At 46.5% G+C, this 25,922-nt stretch overlaps 1 protein-coding gene across 1 annotated transcript; it reads right to left on the bottom strand.

The window, feature by feature from the left end:
* On the bottom strand, window positions 1-25,711 carry CHST13 (carbohydrate sulfotransferase 13). Its single transcript, XM_044255208.1, has 3 exons — window positions 25,615-25,711; window positions 5,865-5,944; window positions 1-860 (listed from the first exon to the last, which is right to left on the bottom strand). Exons 1-3 carry the CDS (start codon window positions 25,709-25,711, stop codon window positions 15-17), a joined length of 1,023 nt encoding a protein of 340 aa, XP_044111143.1. The 3' UTR covers window positions 1-14.
* Window positions 25,712-25,922: the final 211 nt, after the last annotated feature.

Here is a 25,922-nt window from a genome sequence, read left to right as displayed (position 1 = left end):
GGAGGCTCCACGGCCTAGTGCAGCCGCAGGTAGGAAGGGGCAGAGTAGTTGAAGAGCAAGAAGTCCATCCTGTAGAGGTCGAAGAGGCGCCGCTGGTAGAAGGGGCTGATGTCCCGGAAGAGGCGCTCGGCCAGGTCGCGGGCGGCAGCCCCCTTGGCCCGGGGCGGGGGCGCTGGGAAGCGCAGGCCAGACGCGCCCACCAGGCCCAGCACGAAGGCCGCGTCCTCCGCCAGCGTCTCGAACTTGCCCACCACGTCGTAGCGCAGGCGGCACGGGTGGCAGAGGGCGTGCGCGCGCTCCCAGTGCTCGTTGAAGGGCTCCTCGCGGCGCGTGCGCGGGTCCAGCAGGTAGGCCAGGAACTCTGCGAAGCGCACGTCGTGGCCGCGCGCCAGCGCGTCGGGGTGCGCACGCGGCCTTAGGCGCCGCACAATGCGCGTGCCGTAGCGCTGCTGGAAGGCCGCGCTGTAGGGCCGCGCGAACTTGTTGCGATAGGCCGACGCCAGGCGCTCAAAGGGCTCGCGCACGAAGAGGACGGCCAGGTAGGCACGCAGCCGCCGGTTGATCTCGGCCGGGCTGAAGTCGGCCAGTGAGGGCAGGCGGCCCGGCGCGTGAGCCTCGTGCGCGGGGATTGCAAGCGGGTCGCCTCGGGCGCGGCCGCTCAGCGCCAGCAGCACGCGCTTCCAGTTGGTGCAGGCCACCTTGGGCACATAGCAGTAGAGCAGGCCGTGCGCGTCGTCCACCAGCACGTGCCGCAGGTCCTCGGGCCCCAGCAGGCGCTGCCGGCGCGTATGGCGACTGCAGGCGCGACGCAGCAGGTCCCGCCGCTGCCGGTGCACTTCGGCCAAGGCGGACCGCGGGCCCTGCGGGCGACAGCGGAAGTGGGGGGAGGGGAGTGGAGGTGGGGTCATTGCTGCGGGCCCTGCGCCCACCAGCCTGTGGAGAAGGAACAGGGGATTTGAACCTCGGCACTGCCACCCATCATTGTGATTTGGGACCCAGGGATCTGCCGTAGACCAGAATTGGGGTGTGTGTGTGTGTGTGTGTGTGTGTGTGTGAGACTCTAACCTCACTGAGGCAGATGGAAGGATGTGACAAATAGGGTTGGACACTCAGGACCAAGGAGGTCCTGGTAATGCATATGCTGGTGTCAGAGTAAGCCTGATTAATAAGTCATCAGAATGGTGAGCATGGGCACAAATTGAATATCTGCTCACTGTTTACTAAAAGCGAGATAGTGTATAAGAACAACAGTGTTAACTCCACATAAAGAGTTGAGAAATGCAGCCACCTGTAAGCTACTGAGATACTTTTTGTTCAATAATAAAATTAGCGAATTCTGTATTTAGGAATTGTTATGTTCCTTTGGATCTTGATTTTTTTCCCCCCACCAACAAATTCTAACCTCAGTAGCTGGGCAGGAAACTTGCCCTCTCTGAAGCCTGTCTCTCTTCTGTGAAATACTAACATTCACTATTTATCTACCACCTACTGTATGCTAGGCACTTCGCGTGCACTTTACAACTCTATAAATTAGGTGGTATTAGTATACCTGGGCCAGCCCCTCCCAGCCTTTCTCAGCTGTGCTAAGATCCAAACTACAGAATGGTGACTCCTTTCCTTCAAGTCCCTTCTGCACCAAACAGGGTGTCCACTTCCAAGACCCACCGCCCCTCCTCTTCCTGATTTTCATCCAAGACTTCTTAGGAAAAGTGTTTTTAATTTCTCAAAATTGCCTTAAAAACCTTCAAGATATAATAAAAAAAAACCAAACATTGTGGAGGACATGGGAAAATGGGACCTTCATTCATTGCTGGTGAGAAGGTAAAATCATACAGCTGTTGTGGAAAGCAGTTTGGCAGCTTCTCTAAAAAACAAAACAAAACAAAACAAACAGATGATCCATCTAGGTATATGCCCAAGATAACTAGAAACATATGTCAGGCCAAGACTTGTACATAAATGTTCACAGCAACCTTATTCATAATAGCCAAAAGGTGGAAACAACTCAAATGTCCAGGTGGACAGTCATCCAATGATGACTGGATACATAGTATGTGGTCTGTCCATAAAAGGGAATATTACCCAGCCATAGAAGATATAAAGTTCTGATGCACCCTAAGAAGAAGATTATGCCTGCCAAGTGAAAGACACCCACACAAAAGACCACATGTTGTATGATGGATTCCACTTACATGAAATGTCCAGAATAGATCCATAGAGACAGAAAGTAGACTGGTAGTTGTCAGGGGCAGGTGGGATGGGAGGGGGAGGGACTGCTAATGGGTACTGGGTTTCTTTTTGCGGGTGATGAGAGTGTTCTGTAGTTGGAGAGTGGTGATGGCTATGTGGCCTTGTAAGTGCACTACACACCACCGAAGTGTACACTTTAAAAGAGTGAATTTTGTGGTATGTGAATTATATCCCAGTTACGAAAAAAAGCCTTATGTTTCCATTTCAGGGAAGGACAAAGGAGCATCTGAAATGGTGGGACACTTGGTCCAATGCCCACGTAAGAGTATCTGCTGTTGCTGGGTGGGAAGGGGAAGAATATGTCTGTGTGTGAGGCGGTGCTCACTTGAGCTCCTCATGCCTTTAAAAGTATCCTGCAGAAATCCAAGATCCTGCTAGTGATAAAAGCTGAAGTACAGAACAAGAGTTGACGTGTCACACTTCCGATTTACAAAGGGTGAGGAAAGAAAGAAAAAAAATGTTTCAGAAAGGATAGGTTGTAGGGAGCCTCTCGTATTTTAATTTTTTTTAAAGACTTATTTGTTTCAGAGAGAGAGAGAGAGAGAGAGAGAATGGGGGGGCTGGAGAGAGTGAGCATGGTGGGGAGGGGCAGAGGGAGAGAGAGAGAGAGAATCCCAAGCAGTGCCTTGCTGAGATCAGAGCCCAATGCACAGCTCCATCTCATAACCCCAAGATCATGATCTGAGCCAAAATCACGAGTTGGACACTTAACTGACTGAGCCGCCCAGGTGCCCTGGGAGCCTCTCTTTTAGATGTATATAGAAATTGTCATGTAATTAACAAGACTGGGATTTGCTTCCAAATAAGCCCAGGTAGGAAGGGAGGGAGAGGGGTCTGGATGAAACAGGATTGGACAAGAGTTGATCACTGTTTAAACTGGGTTACGGGAATGTGGGGGTTCATTATACATTTTACTTCTGTATGTGTTTGAATTTGTCTCAATCTGAACATGAAGCAGAAAGAAAAGAGGACATATATACCTGTAGGTATGATGCTGGAAAAGTATCTAAGCACCTGACAGCATTGGACACTACACACATGCCTGGAAAGGCACACAGGGAATGAACTGGTCACCTGCAGGGGTCACCAGGGCCAGGGTGGGAAGGGAAGTTACTCTTCACTGGATGCACTCTTTTGAAGGGCTGGATGCCCTATCATGTGCTTATCTTTCTTTTTCAAAATCTCACTGAGCGCTGGCTGCCAACCTCAGAGCAGTGAGGGGTGTGAGAGAACTAGGAGGATTCCCTTCCCTCTAAGGCAAACTCACAGGACTGGCCTCAAAAACCTGGCTCTACATGGGTGCCAGGAGAAGGCTGTATCTAGTGGCCCCACAGCCAAGGTCTGCTTTCAGCTTCCAGACATCCCCACATATTTCTTGTCACAGGGAAAGTTGGCCATCCACCCAACTGTCAGTAACCCTCCTTCCTTGCCAGCAGACCCCACTTATGGTCATGTGCAGAGCCTTGGGGAAGAACCAGTCATAGCAGCATCACACAACTTCATGAAAGCTATGGGTCCAGGGGTGGGCATGTGGCTTGGTTTGGGCCAAGGAGATGTTACAGGGATGTCTGCTAGTCTCCCAGGAAAGACTTACCTTCAGTACAAAAAGAGAGGGCTCCTGAAGAAAAAAAATCTTTGCCTCAGCCCCTCCCTTTCTGCTTGGGGTACCATCGTGTGAGATGTCTGGAGCCCTGGCAGTCATCTTGGAGTTGTGAAGCAACAAGATATACCATATGTCAACATTCAGAGGGTGATATTGGGCAACATCCTGCTGCTGTACCAAGGGCTGCTGATTTCTGAGCATCTTGGGAAGTAAACACTGACTGTCCTAATGGCTTAAAGTCAGCTTTTCTGTTGCTTGGAGTCCCATAAATACCAAGACAGTTAGTACTATCTCCATACAAATGAAAAAAACTGAGGCTTAGAAGAAATAAGTTGCCTGTAGCTCTCAAGTAGGGGAGTTGGGACTCCCAATGCAAGTCCCTTAGGACTCAGAAGCTGGGCTATGCCCACCAGTACAGGAACAAACCCTGCAGCTACAATCCTCATCTCTCCCCGCCTGACTGGACTTGGCTGCCTGGATTCTTAGCCTGGCTCTAATCCTTATGAGCTCTGTGGCCTTCTCTACCCTTGGCCTCCCTGTGCCTCAATTTCCTCATCTGTAAACAGGGATACCAACAGCCCCACTTTATAGGGTTGCCATAAGGACTAAGTAAGTTCACTGAACTAGACTCTCTGGTACACAGTTACCCTTATTTGCCAGATTATTTTTATTACTCTTTTTTTCTCCAGCTGCAAGGTGCTAAGCTCCCAGGGCCTTGACACCCAACAATCAGTGGGAACTCAGGCTGTGAGGGGGCTGAGCCAGCCCCATCTACCCCTCAGAAGCCTGTGGAGCTAGTAGAACCAGGATCCTGCTGAGAACCTGGCTTGCCCTCAGCTTGCTGTGTGGCCCAGGGCAAGCCTGTTACCCTCTCTGAACTAAGGCCTCCATAACTGCAATCCAAGGGTGTGGGTCAGAGAAGTTCCACAGACCCCCTTGGCTCAGCCCTCTGGGATTCAGTGTACAGCTACCTACCCAACCTGTCTGATCATTCTTCCCAGCTCTAAACCTGACTTCCCTGTGGCCCTTGTCCCACCTGCCAGGCCCTGCCAAACTGCTGCCCACTCCTGGCTTGCCTCACACATCCTCTTCTGTCATCTGTCCACCGCCAGGCATGCAGCCCCCCTTACTCTTTGCATCTTAACTCCTTCCCAGCAAGCAGCTCCAACGTCCCTTACTTGGAGAGGATCTCTTTCCCTGATCTAAACTAGGACCCTCCCAGTAATCTCCTGCAGCACCTTGTACTGACCCTTTAGATGCAAATCAGCCACAGGTTAGTGCAGATGGCAATGATGGGATGATGTCTTCCTCACCTGAGAAGGTCAAGCTACACAGGTCAGGGACCCAGCTGACCAGCTTGCCACTGGATCAGCAGCATCCTGAGCACAGCCTGCATACAGTAGATGCTCTATACATGCTGTCTGAATGGGTGCCTCTCCTCGTGCCTGCTGATATGTGTGTGAGCCAGGGGTCTGTGGCTCTCAGTGGGGTCTGTGTGTGTGTTTGGGCTATGCATGGTTCACAGCAGAAGGGGAATGCCTGAGACAGCAAGCCTCCTGGTCCCGGTGCCTGAGAACAGCAAGAGGGCAAGGGCTCCCTGCATGTTTCCCTATCACAGCAGGTATTAAGATCTGGGGGGGGGGGTCACCTAATTCCTGTCTCCCCACTAGACTGTAAACTTCCTGAAGGTCCTTTATTCTTTTATATCCTCAACACATGGCAGAGTACCTGGCACAGTGTGACTTCAGCCTGTTGTTGGGTGGATGATGGATGGGTAGGAGGGTAGGTGGGTGGGTGGGTGGAGACCAGGTCTTTTAGCTTGTCCTAAGATTTGCCCTTGTCACAGGCATTTTCCTCTCTGCACAGGGCCTTGACTTGCAGAGGAAGCCTCTTTAAGTCCAACTGTGGGCTCTAATCCCAAGATGGAAGGTCTACACTGGAAACTCAATTCTCAGTTTTCTGTGGCTGGAGGTAGAGGGAGGCATCACTGGATAGGGGTCTGTCCACCTACCTGGTCCAAGTCATAAAGCATCTGCAGGGGACTCCTCCTCTTCCCACCAAGCCAGCCAGAGCCCAAGCTGTTTTCAAATGCTATGGGGCATAAAGAAAGAGACATCAGTTGGGCTGGCTGTAGCCCTTGGGGGACTTGGCCAACTCCCTTAGGCACATTTGATCTACCTCTGGGACTCAGTTTCCCTGTTGTGTCTCACCTGCCTCCAGGAGGCTTGATGGGTGTGGGACACTGATAGGCCCCCTAATCCACCAGGGCAGGATACTTGGTATTGCTCCTGCCCCATGTCGCCCCCCACCTTCAGAGCTGTAGGCAGGGATGAGAAGAAAGGTGGAACTCAGCCCACAGCCCACTGGTAAAGACCTGGCCACCCAAACTTACCCATCTCCATCTGCCTTCATTTCATGCCCCACGCCTACCAGCCCCATATCCATGGGGCCCTAAGGGGCTCACCAAGATGGCTGGCATTGCAGCCTCCCAAGATCCTGGGTGTGGGCAGCCAGAAAAGGCTAGGTAGCAATAGAGGTAGCACAGCCAAGCTGCAGGTTCTCCAGTGACAGCCCACCAGGTCACATGACCTCCATGGACTCCTACAGTAGCCTGTAATTCCCTGGCCAATGTGTATGTCACTTGGTGGTAAATGCAGGTTTCACTGTCTCCCAGATTGGAAGACAGTGTGCAGGGATACAATCAGTCTGTCTCGCTGCTGCACTCTTCAATCTTCCTAAAATTACCAAAAACTCTGCTTACTAAATTTATTCTTTTACTCTAAAGGCATTTTAAAGGAATATCTTCCTACATATTCAATTAACATAATGTAGTTGATTTAGGTAAGCATAGGCTCATGATCTTCTGCTTCTTGATCACATTTTTCTACAGTATAATGCAGTCTTCAAAAAGATCACCAAAACTGGCAAACCTTCAGGTAGACAGACCAACCAAGAAGAACAAAGTCTCAAATTACTAAAAACTGGAATGAAAGAGAAACCATTAGAATTGAATCTTACAGAAATGAGAAAGGCATGAACAATTCCTAAAAAGATGAGAATTCCTGAAATTGACTCAAAAAGAAATAGAAAATCCCAATGACCATTGAACAATGGTTCAACCATAGAACCATTTTATGTATAATGTATATGTGTAATAATGTACTGTATAATAATATGTATAATAATGTGGTGTAAAATAATATATAATAATGCAATGTATGATAATATGTATACATACACTGAAGTAGTAATATAAAAAAAAAGAGAGAGAGAATCCCAGAATCAGATGATTCACTAGTGAATTTTACCAAGTATTTAAACAAGAATTAAAACCAATCTCTTCCAAACTCTTTACCCCTCTCAAAAAAACAAAACAGAATTGGGGGTGTAAAATACTTCCTAACTCATTATAAGAGCCCAGTACTACCCTGATATCAAAACCAGACATAGATATCACAAGAAAAGAAAATGACAGATTAGTATCTCTTATGAACATAAAAAAAATACTGCAGACTGAACCCATCAACATATGAAATGGTTATATATAACCAAGTAATATATATTCCAGGAGTGCAAGAGTGATTCAACTTACAAAAATCAATCAAGGTAATACACTACCATATTAATAGAGTAAAAGAAAAAACCCACATAATTATCAATACATGCAGGAAAAGTACAGTACAATATTCAATACCCTTCATAATAAAAACACTAAACAAGCTAGAACTTGAAGGGAACTTCTTCAAATTGATAAAGGCCATCTAGGAAAAACATATTTTATGGTGAAAAACCAGATGTTTTACCTCTAAGATCAGGAACAAAACAAGGGATGCCCACTTTTACCACTTCTTTTCAACAATGTACTAGAAGTTCTAGCCAGGGTAACTGGGAAAGAAAAAGAAAGAAAAGGCATCCAGATTGGAACAGAAAAAGTAAAATTATGTCTATTTGTAGATAACATGAATATACATAGATTATATAGAATCCACCATTATATATATATATATTCTATAATACATAGAATCCATCAACTATTAGAACTAAGAGCTAATAAATGAGTTCAGCAAGGTTGTAGAATAAAAGATCAATATTCAATAGTCAATTGTATTTCTAAATACTAGTAATGATATATTTGAAATCGAAATTACAAAAAATCACCTCTTATAATAGTTAAAAAGAATAAAATATTAAGGATTAAATTTAACAAATGAAGTATAAGACTTACCACTGAAAATTACAAGACATCACTGAAAGAAATTGAAGACCTGAATGAATGGAAAAATATCCCATGTTCATGGATTGGGAGACTTAATGTCATGAAGGTGGCAGTCCTCCCCAGATTACTATAAAAACCCTAGCTGTCTTTGTTTTTTTTTAAGATTTTATTTATTTGACAGAGATCATAAGTAGGCAGAGAGGCAGGCAGAGAGAGAGGAGGGAGCAGGCTCCCCGCTCAGCAGAGAGCCCAATGCGGGGCTCGATCCCAAGACCCTGGGATCATGACCTGAACCAAAGGCAGAGGTTTTAACCCAGTGAGCCACCCAGGCATCCTCCTAGCTGTCTTTTTTTGAAGATTTACAGTTGTTGACAATTGACAGCTGATCCTTAATGTGACAATTCAAGGGATTTAGAATATCCAAAATAATCTTGAAAAAGAACAAACTTGGGGATCTCACACTTCCTAATTTCACCTACTTACTATGAAGCTACAGTAATTAAGACTATGTGGTGCTGGGATAGGAGATATACTGACTGATAAAATATAATTCACAATTCAGAAACAAACATTTACATTTAAGCTCTAAGGATCTTTTTTATTGGGTGCCAAGACAATTCAATACGGAAAAAATAGTCTTTATGATAAACTTTGCTGAGAAAACTGGATATCCATATGTAAAAGAAGGAAATTGTACCGCTACCTCAAACCATATACAAAAACAAACTCAAAATGGATCATAGGTGTAAATGTAAGAGATAAAAATATAAGGCTCATAATGAAAACATAGACGTATATTTCCATGCTCTCTGAGTTGGCAGTGATTTCATAGATAATGGCATCAAAAGCACAAACAACAAAAGAAAAAATAGATAAACTAGACTATAACAACATCAAAAACTTTTCTGCTTCCAAGGACACCATCAAGAGGGTGAAAAGACCACCTGCCAACTTGGAGAAAATATTTTCAAATGATATAACTGATAAAGGACTAGTATCCAGAATATATAAAGAGTGTCTATGACCAAGTGATAAAAGACATAACCCAACTTTTCAAGTAGGCCAAGGATATGAATGGACATTTCTCCAGTAATATACAAATTGCTGATAATGGATAAAAAGATGCTCAACATCTCTAGCTGTTAGGAAACCTCCTTAAGACACAACTTCTCACCCACCAAGATGGCTGTAATAGAAAAAGACAAAAACAAGTGTTGGTTAGAATGTGGAAAAATTGGAGCCCTTATACTTTGATGGTGGGAATGTAAAAATAGAGATATTTTGCCACAGAAAACAGTTTGGCAATTCCATAAAAGCTAAGCCTAGAGGGGCACCTGAGTGGCTCGGTGGGTTAGGCCTCTGCCTTCAGCTCAGGTCATGATCTCGGGGGCCTGGGATCGAGCCCCGCATATGGCTCTCTGCTCAGCAGGGCACCTGCTTCCCTCTCTCTCTCTGCCTGCCTCTATACCTACTTGTGATCTGTCTGTCAAAAAAAAAAAAAAAAGAAAAAAAACTTAAAAAAAAAAAAAGCTAAGCCTAGTGGCACCTGGGTGGCTGGCTCAGATGGTTAAGTGTCTGCCTTCAGCTTGGGTCATGGTCGTTAGGTCCTGGGATGGAGTCCCATGTGGGGCTCCTAGCTCAGCAGGGAGTCTCCCACTACCCCTGCTTGTGCTCTTTCTGTCTCACTCTCAAATGAGTAAATAAAAAAAATTAAAATAAAAAAAAAGCTAAGCCTAGATGATTTTGGAAAGATGACAGACCAAGAATCTCTGGTTTACTTTGAAGAGCTGGTTTACTTCTCCCCACCTTTCATTTTTCTCTTTTCCCCTTTTTGGAGCCAGATATTACATACTAAAACATTCAAAACAACCGCATAGGTGGGGAAAAATAGAAACTGACTGAATGCCCAGGAAGAACTCAGAAAAGACCTAAGAAGTCCTTAAATTTATATCTTGGGCTGAACCTCAGCACAGACTACAACAATCAGAAAAACAAAAGCAGAAATTAACAACAGCAATCACTGAGAAAGAGAATCTGATTTCCAGAGCTACATTTTGATTCAGATGTTCAGTGTTCAACAAAAAAATTAGAAGTCATACAAGGAAACAGGAAAAGTATGGGGAATTCAAATGAAGAAACTTGTATAAATTCAAAATACAATGTATAATTTTAGGATATTCAGTGTAATCTCCATGATATCCACAAAAGAAATGAGAAAGTAATTTAAACATTTTACTACAAAAAATAAATTGACTAGGCACAAAAGTAGACAGTATAATAGTAAGTGAGGAATAACAAAACTGTAAGCATAGAGAAGACAAATCAAAATGACAGATGTTCCTCTTTATCAGTAATTTAAATGTCAGTGGATTAAACTCTGTGGTCAGAATGCATAAATTGGCAGAATGGATAAAAATATTTGACCCAACTCTATATGCTGTCTACAAGAGACTCACTTGAGATCCGAACTGGTTGAAAGTGAAAGGATGGAAAAAGATACTCCAAGCAAATAATAACAAAATAGAGTAAATGTGACTATATTCATACCAGACAAAATAGACTTTGAATCAAAAGTTTACAGGAGACAAAGAAGGACTTTATATATAAATAAAAGTTTCAATACAGCAAGAAGAGAAAACAATTACAAACATTTACTTACCTAATGGTAGGCCATCGAAGCATATGAAACAAAAATTAACAGAATAGGAAGGGGAAATAGCAGAAATATAAGGGAGAAATAACAGAATAGGAGGGAGAAATAATAGGTGGGAGATTTTAATATACCACTCATAATAATAAATTAAGTAACCAGAGAGAAGATGAGGAGGGAAACAGGGGACTTACGTATCACAGTAAACCAACTAGATCTAATGGACATATACAAAACACTCTATCAAATAACAACAGCATACACATTCTTCTCTAATGCATATGGAACATTTCCCAGGATAGTCTATAGGTTAGGCCACAAAATAAGTCATGATAGATTTTAAAGACATATATCGTACTAAGTATGTTCTCTAACCACAGCAGGATGAACTCAGAAATCAGTAACAGAAGGAAAACTGGAAAATCCACAAATTTGTAGACATCAAAGAACACACTTCTAAAAAACCAGTGGATCAAAGAAATCACAAGAGAAATTAGAAAATACTTGGAGACAAACAGAAATGAAAACAATATACCAAACTTATGGGTTGCAGTAAAAGTGTTTAGGAGAAAATTTATAGCTATATATGCTTACATCAAAAAATAAAAGAAAGATCTAAAATCAGCAATCTAACTTTACAACTTAAGGAACTAGAAAAAGAAAAAATAAACCCAAAGCTTTAAGAAAGAAGGAAATAATAAAGATTAGAGCAGAGATAAAAGAAATAGAGAATAGAAAAATAGGGAAAATTAAGAAAACCAAACATTGGTTCTTTGGAAAGTTCCACAAGTTGACTAACTTTTAGCTAGATGGACCAAGAAAAAAGAAGATACAGCTTACTAAAATCAGAAGTGAAAGTGAGACATTACTAGTGACTACAGAAATTTAAATAAGAAATAAGAGTACGCCCAAAAAAAATTGGATAACCTTGATGAAATAGACAAATTTCTAAAAAACACAAAATGTATTAAGACTCAATAAATGGGTATTTAGAAAATCTGAGAAAACCTATAACTAGTAAGGAGATCAAATCAGTAATCAAAAATTTCTAGACAAAAAAAAATCCATGGACATGATGGCTTCACTGCTGTAGTCAATCAAACATTTAAAGAACTAATACAAGTCGTTCTCAAACTTTTCAAAAAAACAAAGAATAGGGAGTACTTCCTAACTCATTCTATGGGGCCAGTACAACTCTGATTGGGGGTGGGGGGAAAGCCAGACAAAGGCACTATAAGAAATGAAAGCTACAGACTAATATCTCTTATGAATATTGATGCAAAAATACTCCACAAAATACTAGAAAATGTAACTCAACAGCACATTAAAAAGATTATGCATTATAACCAAATGGGATTTATTCTTAGAATGCAAGGATAGTTCAACATACAAACACCAATCACGTAATACATCACATTAAGAGAATGAAGGGGGAAAAACAAGTGAGATGATGATCTCACTTGACACAGAAAAAGCATTTGACATAATTCAACATACTTTCATGATTAAAAAAATTCAAAAAACAAGGAATAGAAGGAAAGTACTACAACACAATATAAACCATACATGAAAAACCCACAGCAAACATCATACCTAGTAGTGAAAGACCAAAGTTTTTCCTCTACATCAGGAATGAGGCAAGGATACTCATTTTTTTAAAAGATTTATTTATTTATTTATTTATTTATTTATTTATTTATTTGACAGACAGAGATCACAACTAGGCAGAGAGGCAGGCAGAGAGAGAGGGGGAAGTAGGCTGCCTGCAGAGCAGAGAGCCCGATGCGGGGCTCAATCTTAGGACCCTGAGATCATGACCTGAGCTGAAGGCAGAGGCTTTAACCCACTGAGACACCCAGGTGCCCCAAGGATGCCCATTTTTGCCACTTCTATTCAACATAATGCTGGAAGCTCTAGTCAGAGAAATTAGACAAGAAAAAGGAAGAAAAGATATCTAAACTAGAAGGAAGTAATAAAATTATCTCTGTTTGCAGATGATATGTACTTAGATGCAGAAATCCCTGAAGATTCCACCCACAAAAATTCTTAGAACTAATAAATGAGTTCACCAAAGTAGCAGGATACAATATTAACATACAAAAATCCATTGCATCTCCATACAAAAACAATAAACAATATGAAAAAGAAAGCACAAAAACAATTCCATTTACAATAGTGTAAAAAAGAAGAAAATACTTAGGAATTACTTAACCAACGAGGTGAAAGACTTGTACAGTGAAAACTACAAAACACTGCTGAAATAAATAAGACACAAAGAAATGGAAACATGTCCCATGTTCATGGATTAGAAAACTTAATATTGCTAAAATGTCAATACTGCCCAAAACAACCTACAGATTCAATGAAATCTCTGTCAAAATTCCAATGATTTTTTTTTTGCAGAGATAGAAAAACCCATCCTGAAATTTGTATGGGAACCCAAATAGCCAAAAATAACTTGAAAAAGAACAAAACTGGAGGACTCATGCTTCCTAATTCCAAAACTAACTGCAAAGGAAAAAAAAGTAACAAAACAGTGGGTGGTGTAAGCACAGACATATAAATCAGTAGAATAGAATAGAGAGCCCAGAAATAAACACTTACATATATGGTCAAGTGATTTTAACCATTCAAAGGGGAAAGGACACTCTTCTCAACAAATGGTGCTGGGAAAACTGGATATTCACAGGCAAAAGAATGAAGTCAGACCCTCACCTCACATAATATATAAAATTTAAGTTAAAATGGGTCAAAGACCTAAACATAAAACATAAGACAATAGCGTCATGATATTGGATTTGGCAATGGTTTCTTGGATAGGATCAAAGGCCAGGTAGCAAAAGAAGAAATAGGTAAATGGACTTGCTGGAAATTTAAAAACTTTGTGCACCCATAGTATCCAATATCTATAAAGAATTTATCAAACTCAACCCCCCCAAAACAAATAATCCAGTCAAGAAATGGGCAAAAGACATAAACAGACATTTCTCCAAAGAAGACATACAAATGGCCAACAGACACATGAAAAAATGCTCAACATCACTTGACTTCAGGACAATACAAATCAAAACCACAATCAGATAGCACCTCACACTAGTCAGAATGGCTTAAATTAGCAATAAAGGAAATGACAGATGTTGGTGAGGATACGGAGAAAGGGGAACCCTCCTACACTGTTGGTGGGAATGTAAGCTGGTGTAGCCACTCTGGAAAACAGCATGGAGTCTCCTCAAGAAGTTAAAAAGAGAGCTACTCTATGACCCAACAATTGCACTACTGGGTATTTGCCCCCAAAATATAAATGTAGTGATCCGAACGGCACCTGCACCCCAATGTTTATAGCAGCAATGTCCACAGCAGCCAAAACTACAGGAAGAGCCCAGATAACCATTGACCTATAAATGGATAAAGAAAGTGTGATACACACACACACACACACACACACACACACACGTATATATATACACACATATATATATATTTGTAATTGATATATATATAAATGTGATATTATATGTATATTATATACAATGGACTATTACTCAGCCATCAAAAAGAATGAAATCTTGCCATTTACAATGATGTGGATGGAACTAGAAGGTATTATGCTAAGTGAAATAAGTCAATCAAAGAAAGACAATTACATGATTTTACTCATATGTGGAATTTAAGAAACAAAACAGAGGATCATAGGGGAAAGGAAGGGAAAATAAAGTAAGATGGAATCAGAGAGGGAGACAAACCATAAGACACTCTTAACTCTAGGAAACAAACTGAGGGTTGCTGGAGGGGAGGTGAGTAGGGGGATGGAGTAACTGGGTGATGGACATTAAAAGGACACATAATGTAATGAGCACTGGGTGTTATACACACCTGCTGAATCACTGAATTCTACCTCTGAAACTAATAATACAGTATATGTGAATTAATTGAATTAAAATAAATTAAATTTTAAAAAATGTGTGCACCCAAAGACAATGCAAAGAATAGGAGAAAATATTTATAAATTATGTATCTGATAAGGGATATATAGAGAGCTCCTAAAATTCAACAACAACAACAAATTTTTAAAAAGGGCAAAGGACTTGAATAGCATTTCTCCAAAGCAGATATACATATGACCAAGAAGCACATGAAAAGATGGTCAATTTCATAAAGAACTTAACAAACTCAACACCCAAAGAACAAATAATCCAATCAAGAAATGGGCAGAGGACATGAACAGACGTTTCTGCAAAGAAGACATCCAGATGGCCAACAGACACATGAAAAAGTGCTCCATATCACTCGGCATCAGGGAAATACAAATCAAAACCACAATGAGATATCACCTCACACCAGTCAGAATGGCTAAAATTAACAAGTCAGGAAATGACAGATGCTGGCGAGGATGCGGAGAAAGGGGAACCCTCCTACACTGTTGGTGGGAATGCAAGCTGGTGCAACCACTCTGGAAAACAGCATGGAGGTTCCTCAAAATGTTGAAAATAGAACTGCCCTATGACCCAGCAATTGCACTACTGGGAATTTACCCTAAAGATACAAACGTAGTGATCCAAAGGGGCACGTGCACCCGAATGTTTATAGCAGCAATGTCCACAATAGCCAAACTATGGAAAGAACCTAGATGTCCATCAACAGATGAATGGATCAAGAAGAAGTGGTATATATACACAATGGAATACTATGCAGCCATCAAAAAGAAACGAAATCTTGCCATTTGCGACAACATGGATGGAACTAGAGCGTATCATGCTTAGCGAAATAAGTCAAGCGGAGAAAGACAAATATCATATGATCTCCCTGATATGAGGAAGTGGTGATGCAACATGGGGGCTTAAGTGGGTAGGAGAAGAATCCATGAAACAAGATGGGATAGGGAGGGAGACAAACCATAAGTGACTCTTAATCTCACGAAACAAACTGTGGGTTGCTTGGGGGAGGGGGGTTGGGAGAAGGGGGGTAGGGTTATGGACATTGGGGAAGGTATGTGCTTTTGGGTAAATTGGAAGGGGAGATGAACCATGAGGGACTAAGGACTCTGAAAAACAATCTGAGGGGTTTGAAGTGGCGGGGGTGTGGGAGGTTGGGGTACCAGGTGGTGGGTATTATAGAGGGCACAGCTTGCATGGAGCACTGGGTGTGGTGAAAAAATAAGGAATACTGTTTTTCTGAAAATAAATAAATTGGAAAAAAAAAGATGGTCAATTTCACTAATCATTGGGTAAATGCAAGTCAAAATGATAAGGAGATACCACCTCACACCCATTATTATGGCTACTATAAAAAAAGAGAAAACAAGTGTTGTCGATGTGGAGAAATTGGAACCCTGTACACTGTTGGTGGGGAGATAACAAGGGGCAGCTTCTAGGAAAATAGCATGGAGGCCCCTCAGGCAATTAAATGTGGAATTACCATATGACCCAGCAATTCCACTTCTGGGTATATACCCAAAGGAGCTGAAAAAGCAGGATGTCTAAGAGATACTTGCACACCCATGTTCACAGCAGCATTGTTCACAATAGCTAAAATGTGTTAGCAACCCAAGAGGCCATCAAGAGATGAATGGATAAGCAAAATGGGGTCCATTCATACAGTGGGTATTAGTCAACCTGGGAAGGAAAGGAAACTCTGACATAGGCTACAACGTGGGTGAGCCCTGAGGAGATTATTCTGAGTGAAAGAAGCCAGTCACAGAAGGACCAGTTATGAATGATTCCACTTGCAGAGTACCCGGAGTAGTAAAAACCAATGAGTTATAAAGCAGGGGATGGTTGTCGGGTTGCGGAGGGCAGAACGGGGAGTCATTTAATAAGTGCAGAGTTTCAATTCTACCAGACAAAAAGAGCTCTGGAGAGGATGGTCACAAAATACTGTGAACGCGTTGATATCCCTGAACCATACAAAAACGATGAAGACAGCAAAATTTATCTGACATGTATTTCACTATAATAACAAAAATTGGGGGGAAAAAAGTTAAGCATAAAATTAGCCTATGCCCCAGCAACTCCACTCCTAGGTACACACCCAGGAGAACTGAAAACACATTCACACAAAAACTTATGCACATATGTTTCCCTTGGCATTATATTTAATAACCAAAGCCTTAAATGTCCATCAGCAGATGAAGGGTTAAATACTGTGGTATGTGTATACCTATTCACTCATAAGAAGGAAAGGAGTACAGACCCAGGTGGTACTGACATGTACATGACATGTACCTGACATGGCTAGACCTCATAACATTACTCAGTGAGAGAAACCAAACTCAAAAGGCCACGTATTGTTTGATGCCATTTACATGAAACAGCCAAAATGGGCAAATCCATAGAGACAGAATCTAGTGGTTGCCCGAGGCTGAGAGACACAGCAGCGGAGTCCCTGGGAAAGTGGGGAGTGACTGCTAATGGCTAATATTCTGAAATTATATAGAAGTCATATCGCACAACTTTTACAGACAGTGAATACCACTGAATTGTGTACTTTAAAGAAGTGAAATTTTATGGAATGAGAATTAGATCTCAATGAAAATAAATAAAAATACTGGTCATAAAAAAAGAATATATGCAAGGACATTTTATGTAAGTCTAGCTTACAAATTCAGTCAATGGCTAGCATAATATATTCCTGAGTTCATAAGACTATGGATTATTCACAAGAATATCTTCAACAATTCAGGATCATATGGGAAGAGAATATATTCATAAGATGGATGAACATATCCATGAACCTTGGCTTTCATCCAAATGAAGAGTCTTCAAAATGCTGCCAAGAATATATTCATCAAAAAGATTGAGGCGTTTTCTTTAAGATGTGTGTTTTTTTTAAAGATTTTATTTGTTTATTTGACAGACAGAGATCACAAGTAGACAGAGAGGCAGGCAGAGAGAGAGAGAGAGAGAGAGGGAAGCAGGCTCCCTGCTGAGCAGAGAGCCCGATGTGGGACTCGATCCCAGGATCCTGAGATCATGACCTGAGCCGAAGGCAGCGGCTTAACCCACTGAGCCACGAAGAAATAAACCTGGAAAATTTGATAAGCTAAAAATTTGGTTAAGTGTTGGCAAACTGACCATGAGTAGTGGTTCTCAGATTTTGGCATGCGTGGATAAAAACATAATTACCTGGCCCCACACGCAGAGGTTCTAGCCCGGTAGGGCTGGAGTGGGGCCCAAGAATCTGCATTTCTAACAGCTCCCAGGTCATGCTCATGCTGTTGGCCCAGGATCGCACTTCTAGAACCACTGTATTAGAGCCAGGCCTGGCAGAGGCTGGTCAAAGGAATGAATAAGCGACAGATGGATTGGCCTTACCTTGGCTTCCAGAACCCTCTGTGTGCATCTGAAGCCTACTGTCTAGGGACTCCTGGCAATGCCTCTGGCAGCCTCAAGCACCCCTCCCCCCAACTCGGAGGGAGGCAGCCAGCCTTCAGAAACACCAGCCCTTGTGTGGTGACTCTCTTTTCCTCCTCAGGCTACAGCCTGCAGGAAAATGGGTCCCATACCAGACCTCAGGGGCCGGTGGGTGGAGGGTCAGAGGGAACAGACGCAAGAGGGAGGCCCTATTTATAGAGTAACTATGGCCAGTGATTACAGGGCTGGGCCACACTACCCACTCCACCCTTCCCACCACACAGATCAGAAGAACCTACAGTCTAGTGGGATGGGCAGGGTGGCCATGGAAGGGGACAGATGGGTCTAGGAGGGTCAGAAGGGGATTGTCTTGAAGATCCCTGGAGCCAGTCCTCCACTCTGGGAAGCTGGCGGTTTGGCTCCGAGGGCAGGGTGGCCCCAAAGAGGCATTCCCCAACCTCCACTCTGGTTGCCCCTAGCCTCTCTTGGCCTGTGTCTTCCACCCTGCAGCCCCTCCATGAGGCTTCAGGTCCCAGGCTCCCTGCCAAGGGCACCAATGAGCAGACAAGCCAGGGAGAGCCAGGCAGCAGGCCCAGGCTCACAGCCAGGGAGGAGCCTGGGCCCGCCCAGGGCAGCCACAGGCAAAACCACGATGGGGTTCTATGGGGTTCTGCTTTGAAAAAGGAAACAAAAATAGAGAAGGTTATGGAAGGGGCTGGGTGCAGGGAGAGGGTGGTGGAAGGGAGGTGGGAGGGACTAGGGGGTGCCAAAAATGCAGACAGAAAGAGACAGAGCTACACACAGTGATGGGGCCAGAGGCTGGCAGAAGGAGAAACAGGGAGATCGTAGTAGTAGAACAGCTCAAAGCGAACCAGCTGGGGCTGAAGGGGAGGAAGCGATGTGGGGTGAGCTGCCCACAGTCTGGGAAAGCCCAGTGCCCATGCCCAGAGGGCCCCAGGCCATGGAAACCAGGCAGCCCCAGCCTCATGAGCAGACCCCAGTCCCAGTCTAGGAGGCCAGTGTGAAGACCAACCCAACACCCCGCAGGGCCCACTGCGTGTGGGCAGGAAGCCCCTAAGAGAGCATGGCAGCTGGCAAAAGAGGCGGTGTTTCGGCAGGGCTGAGAAGCCAGGGAAGAGGCAGCTGGGGCACAGCCCTGGGCTCAGCCAGCAGCTGGCATTGTGCTCGGCGCTTTGCAGACATTGACACACTTACTCCTATCAGGAAGAAACTATTATCTGCGTTTGACACATAGGGAAACTGAGGTTCAAAGAGGAAAAGAATCATGCCTGAGGCCTCAGAGCAAGTAAAGCCCAGGAACAGGATCTCACCCCAGACCAGAGCACATGTATGCATCAGAGGGCATATCTCTTGGGCACCCATTCTGCCCAGTGCACAGCCTGGTCCATCCTCACAAAACCTACAGGTAAGTGGCTGAGCCACCACACAGGGAAACGGAAAGCAGAAACCCAGTACATGGCCCTTTGCACGCCCACCCCTAAGGAAAGGCTTTGGCTGCCCCTTGGAGCCGGGCAGGGTGCAAGTCGTTCTGTGGGCGACTTGAAACTTCACTCTTTTGGGGGGAAAATACTGTTTGGTGATTCCCAGTCCAGTGAGCAAAGATTACAACATGTGGTTTCTGGTTAATAAGTTCTAGCTGGGCATAGTGTTGCAAGACCAGACAGGCAGGGACAGCCAGGCCCAAACAGCACCGACAGGCCCTGGGGACCTTGCTGGGGGAGTAGGAGGGAGGGTTTCTCCAGCCCATTCAGTCCCCTGGGTGACCTGGGACTTCAGGGCTGACCTGCATGTCTCTGGGTCAGGGACATTCCCTCTGGTAATCAGGCCCGTGGAGGAACACATTAACAAGACCTTCAAAAATAAAAAACAATCCCACTTCCCCCACCCCCCGAAGAAAAGTAGAGATCTCTTCACTTGTATTTAAAATTCAGACTCAATATTTTGAACTCCATAAACCACCTGGAATGGAACCCCTGATCTGTCCAGATGATCTTGGGTATAATCTCATCACCTCTGCCTTCAGAATGATCAGGAACCGCCCCTGTCCCCCAAACCCTTCACTGTAGTCAGCTCAGGGAAGCAAGCCCCTTTGGCTATGTTCAGGACAATCACTAGAGTATCCTCATTCAGCTTCTTATTTCTCTTCCTCCTACCTTAGTTATATTAAAACCCACATGGCTTCCTACTTGTTAACAATAAATTCCTGTTCCTTCCCAGAGGCCCTCCTGGTGCACCTCCCACCTTCCACTTACCCCCAGCTCCAGCCACACTGGTCTTTCTGCCAAGCAATGAATACATTAGTTGAGCTCCCACCTCAGGACCATTGTACTGTTCCTTGGCTGGGATGCTCCTCCAGGAGCCCTTATACTTTAGGGTAAACACTTCATGTTCAGATTTCTACTCTGAAGTCTCTGGAAAGAGGGTCTCTCCAGTGAGCCGCACTCCACACCAGGATCTTTCCATTTCTCCTTTTAATTTATTCATGGCACTTATTACCACTGAAATAATGAGGTTATTTCTGGCTGCCTCTTCAGGTCAGTTTTGTATGGGGACTGTCTTGATTTCTTGTAATTCTTGTAACCCCTGCAGCTCACCTAAGGTCAGCGAATATTTACTTAAAGACTGATAGCCGCTTATGGCCATAGGGAGAGTACCCCATTTCCTGGTATGCCATTCAAGGCCACCCATTAACACCCAATTTATAGTACCTTTCTGGCTTCCACCCCACCCCCTCTTCTCATGAACCCAGAGCTCCACCCACGGCACAACTCTTAGCACACCGGGACTTTTCCCTCCTCCATGCTTTTGTCCGTGCCATTCTCTCTGCCCCAAATTCCCCTTCTTCATCTTCCCACTTGGTGAACTCCTATGCAGGCTTCAAAGTCCAACCCAGATATTCCTGCCTTGCAGAGTAGGAAGCATAAAGGTTAGGGATTTAGACTAGGATTTAAATCCTATCCCCCACACGTCCTAGCTGGGTGACCTTGAGCAAGTTACTTCCCTGCTCCTGATCTTAGTCTCTTTCTCTGCAAAATGGGATTATTTATGCCTACTCTAGTGGGCCATCCGTCTTGCCAGCTAGCCTTTTCTCATGGCATTCTCCAGAGGCCTGACAGGTGCCTCTGAGCCCTAGGCACTCTAGCCGTCTCTGAGAATGGACAGCAGCTTGGTGAGCATCTATTTATTTGGCTGCCAGCAGCCACTCCCCTCCTTTGGCTAGCCCACTTGATTTCCCTCTAGGAAGGAACCTGCTTACCTTCCATCCCCTTGTTTCTGATAAGCATCCTTCTCCCACAGCAACTGGGATAGACATGTGACCAGGCCTACCCAATCGGAGCATTCCATCCCCTTCTGCCACAGCAGTTGGCTCAGAGGTCGACCCCAGGTGACCCAATCTGGCCAATATGACACATCCTTGAGACCCTGCCTGGCATTGTCAGTAAAAGAGCCCTCCCTTTGGACTGAGGGAGCTAAAAGTGAGGCAACCATAGAGAAAAGCCAAACCCAGAGCTGGAGACATGGTTTCAGCCCCTGGATCCACCCATTCTTGAAGGCAGCCACATCTGGCTTAAGTGGGCAGGAGTTGAGATGTCCGCACTGAGACACTGTCCTCTGGGTGGCTCCCAGTCTCTGGTTCCTCACTTGCCGTTGATGGCTGAAGAGCCATGACGAGAAAGGAGCATGCAGAGTCCCGGACTGGGGCCCTGCTGTGCAAGGGAGAGGAGGGAGAGTCTATGGGATGGGGTCTTTCAGGGGGCTCAGTGAGAGGCAGGGGACATGGGGCACCAGGCGGGTGGGGGTGGTGTAGAGGGCAAGATGCCTGCTCCAGCCTCCTTTGGCTACCCCGCAGAGATCCCTGGCTTTTGCACTGAGGGGCCGTTGCTGGGTCCTCGAGGGACCCTGCTCAGCTCCAAGCCTCACTGACCCACCTGAGCCCTGGCACCCCAGCTCCCTGACTCCCCAGTAGTCATTGGGCATTTCTGCATTTATTCTGTGTAGAACCAAAATATCATTTTTTCATTAAAAGCAATGGCTGCGTCTGGGACTACTATGTTGCCTCACTGCAGGGGCACCCTATCAGAGACCCTGTATTTAGTCTGTACAGTTGTCTCTGTGGCCTGAGTCCCCAGGTGCTGTGGTGCCAGAGAAGGAAGGGAATGGAGAGGGAGGAGGAGGGAGAGCCAAGGTCCCCACCTGAGCTTCCTGAGTCCTTCCCCATCTGGAGACTTTATGGGAAGGATGGTAGGGGAGAAGAACTCTGTGAGCACACATCAGCCTTGGACCTCAGACAGGGAGCACTGGACCCCAAGAGAAGAGCTGTGGCAGGAAGAAAGGAAGGCTGCGGTCCAGCCTGGAAGGAAGGGACGGGCTCCACTGGAAATAAGCACCCCCCCAACCTCTTTGCACTCTCCCTTCCCTGCCCCCAACCCCAGGTCTCCCAGAAATGGAGAGTCTCCTCCCAACATCAAGGAAGATGCTCAACTCCTGAAAACCTAGAAAGTGGGTCCAGACCCTCCCTGTGCCACCACTGTGAACCAGAGGTAGGAGATTTAAGGGGGTGCATGGAGATTCTCCCTGTGGGTGCCTCTGGGGACAGAGGATGCAAACTGACAATTTGGATTTTTAATATAAAAAATGTAAGGTCTGCACAGGCAGGGGTATTATAAGTTTGGCTCCCAGCCCTAGAAAGGCACCTCACATGAGCATGTGCCCAGCAAATATGTGGTCGACAGAGTTATATCGCTATGCCCAGGCAGGGACACAGAGGAAGCAAGGGGTAGAAGGGGACAAGAGGGGACAGTGGAGGTGCCCCTGGGACCCTGGCATGAGGGTGGGTGTTGAGGGCAGTGGCATCCTGGGCAGCTGCCCCACCTTGCCCCCAGCATCTTCCTCATTCCCCAGGACCCTGTGACTGGGCACTAGATCAGCATTGGTAGAATCCTGGGGGCCGAGGGGGTACCAGGGTGGGCTGCTCCAGACTTCTCCTCTAGTAAATGGGCCCCAGGCCTATAGTGGCAGCCTATCAGGGGTCCCCTGTCCAATGTGTGGCAACACCTTCTGCTTTGGAGAAGGAGGGGACCGCACCAGACCTGCCTGTCTGGAGTAAGGTGCTGACACTCTGCCTGTGCCTTGGAGCCCTATCCCCAGGCCAGAGACTCACTCCTTCCCCACCCCTGCCATCAACCCCTTCCAACTTGGAACACAGCTTCCCCACCCTGCCTTCAACCCCTTCCAACTTGGAACACAGCTTCAGGGACATGCTCAGAGATGCCGAGGATCCTATTGAGGCCATTTTCAGAGTCCCTGGACAGAAGGATCCACCTCCAGCTGGTTGGCAGAAGGCTTTTCCACCCAGCAGTCTGCCCTTGGCATCTGCCTGGTGCCTGCGGGCTCAACATTAGCACACCCTCACTGGCTTCTGAGCTTGGGGTTTAGCTCATGGCTGGGGTTGGGGGAGAGACAGCAGGGGTGGTTGGGTAGGTTGGTTTGATTAACCTTCTTTTGTCATGGCCAAGGTGTCAAGGTGTTCAAATAACAGGGAAGCCCAGTGGGCACATGTCCCAAGCAAAGACTGGGGGGGGGTGCATAAGTCCCTCTCTCTAGCTCCTGCTCTTCTGGGTCTTGCAGGAGAGAGTTAGAAGTAGAAGGAACAAAGCGCAGAGAGTGACCAGTGCCTTGGCTCATTTCTCTTTTCTCAAACCTGGGTAGAGGAGGTAGCAGAAGAGATATGTCCCAGGAGGGGAGACCCATACAACCCCAGAGATACAGACACGCAGATGCCTACTGAATTGTACCTACTCCTTTGTAGATACCCCTGAGACACACCCCCATACCAGGACCCACACGCTCTGGCCTTTTCTCTCTCTCACACCCCACCCCGGGGGCTGAGCTCTGGGGGCTGGGAGTCCAGGCCCTGAGTAAACATTTGTCCCTGAATGACTGGGTGGACAGAAACTGTTCTACGGTCACAGACCCTGGGATCACAGCCCACACCGTGCTAGGGGACATGCTGCTCAGCTAGGACACAGGAGCACCTGCCGCGAATCTGGAGCCCCACTCTCAGATGGCCAGCCTACTCACAGAAAGGGGGTGGTGGCAGAAACTGTCCAGAGCTTCCTTCCACGGGCTTGGAGGGGGCTCCAGATCTGGGCGGCTGAGTCCAGACATGGGGGAAACATTGCGAGTAGCAGGGTGACTGGGTGAACCCTAGGGAGGACTCTCTAAGGGGTGCTCACCTGGACCCCAGCTATACCCTGGCCTCCAGCCCGGAGGCAGGTATGGGGGTTTGAGGGAAAGCAGGAGAAGGAAGTCCCTCACCCCAGGAGATGAAGGGAGCACAATGTTACCCCTAATCATGACAGCTGACCCGAATCATGAGTCCTAAACATGACCAGCCACTTTCTATGTGCTGTCTCCCTAACTCCTTTAACTTCATCTCCCCAGAAGCCCCATAAGGAAGAACTTGAGCACCCCATGTGATAGATAGGAGTACTGAGGACCTGGGAGGAGAGGGACTAGGTCATCCAGCAAGTAAGGCTGTGGAATGACCTTTATTCACTAATCTAGACCCAGCCAGGGGGGTGAGTGTCCCCCCAAAATAGATTCCTCAGTCTCATCTCTTGGGCCACCTTGACCCCATGGCCCACAGTCCCTGCCCACCCTGGGGGGCATGGTTATCTACTTCCTGGGACCCTGTCTGGGAGTCACCAAAGATGGGGCTCTGAGGATTCTCACAGCCCACATAGGGTAGGGGCGGGGAGTAGAGACTGACCCCCTACCCACCCGTCCCTGCTCCCTACCCCAACACACTCACACCCAGGAAAGGCAAACAGAGCCAGAGACGGGCACACACTGCTGATTAGGCATCTCAGCCCCCAGGCAGACTGTGTAGCCTGCGGGTTAGCCATCCACACCTGTCCCTCACTCTCTCTGGCCTTAGTTTCCCACTTTTAAGTGGGGAGGAGACGAAGTGAAGTAAGACTCAGCGCACACCTGACCAAGAGCAGCTACTTTGCACTGCGGACTCATGACGAGCTGCCTCAGTTACTCCAACTAGCCCATGCAATGTGTGCGGAGGAGCCCCAAGTCCTTACCCTGCGGACTTGGGGGCAGAGCAAGGTGCTCCAGGCAGCGGTGACTGTGGCACAGAGGGACCACCTTCAGGACCAGGTGGCGCCAAGCTTCTCCAACCCACCCAAGCTTATGCCAAGGGACTTCGGGGCGCCAAGGGGTGTTGGGGCAAGGTAAATGAGGCTGCGTTCCTGGCCCAATGCCCTCGGCCACCCACAACTGACCCCGGTCCCTGCGCACAGGCTATGAGGCCCCAAAGGATCACGTCTCTTGGTCGTTGAGAGACCAACTCCCCAGGAGCCCAACACCCTTTCGGGGAGCTGGGCCATGGGCGGGGGCGCCTAGTGCCTTTCTGCACCCACTCACCCCCACCTCGCCCCCCCAATTCGCCCGCCCTCCAAGACCGGGAGGACACGGCAGGTGCCCCCAGTATAGGGGCCCGACGGGCACTCACCCGGGCTCAGGGCGCGGGGCGCGGCGCCCAGGAGTAGGAGCGCGGCACCCAGACACGCGGCGGCCAGGGCGCGCCGCGGCCAGCAGCGCCTCCCCATGCTGTGCAGGGCCCGCGGGGCTGCAGTCCGCCCTGCCAGGCAAGGGCAACAGTGCCCGGCCCGGGACCCGCCCCGGGACCCGCCCCGCCGGGTCCCGCCCGCCCGGCGGCGCGTACCAAGGCACGGCACGGGGGTGCGAGGGCCCTGCTTGTGAGGGGCAGGGTGGTGCGGCGGCAGACCGCTGGGGACTGCGGAGGTTCGCGACGGCGGG

The sequence above is a fragment of the Neovison vison genome, chromosome 6, assembly GCF_020171115.1.
Source record: "Neovison vison isolate M4711 chromosome 6, ASM_NN_V1, whole genome shotgun sequence".
NCBI lineage: Eukaryota > Metazoa > Chordata > Mammalia > Carnivora > Mustelidae > Neogale > Neogale vison.
The sequence above is the reverse complement of the archived record's forward strand: the minus strand, read 5'-3'. Positions and strand labels throughout refer to the sequence as shown.

What these genes read in the sequence shown, in the direction of transcription:
- CHST13 (XM_044255208.1), bottom strand. Translation starts at nt 25,711, where the DNA reads ATGGGGAGGCGCTGCTGGCCGCGGCGCGCCCTGGCCGCCGCGTGTCTG. An exon ending in GCCCCGCGCCCTGAGCCCGG is followed by an intron (nt 5,945 to 25,614) that starts GTGAGTGCCCGT and finishes TATGCCCCATAG; the next exon opens with CATTTGAAAACAGCTTGGGC. An exon ending in TGCTTTATGACTTGGACCAG is followed by an intron (nt 861 to 5,864) that starts GTAGGTGGACAG and finishes TGTCGCCCGCAG; the next exon opens with GGCCCGCGGTCCGCCTTGGC.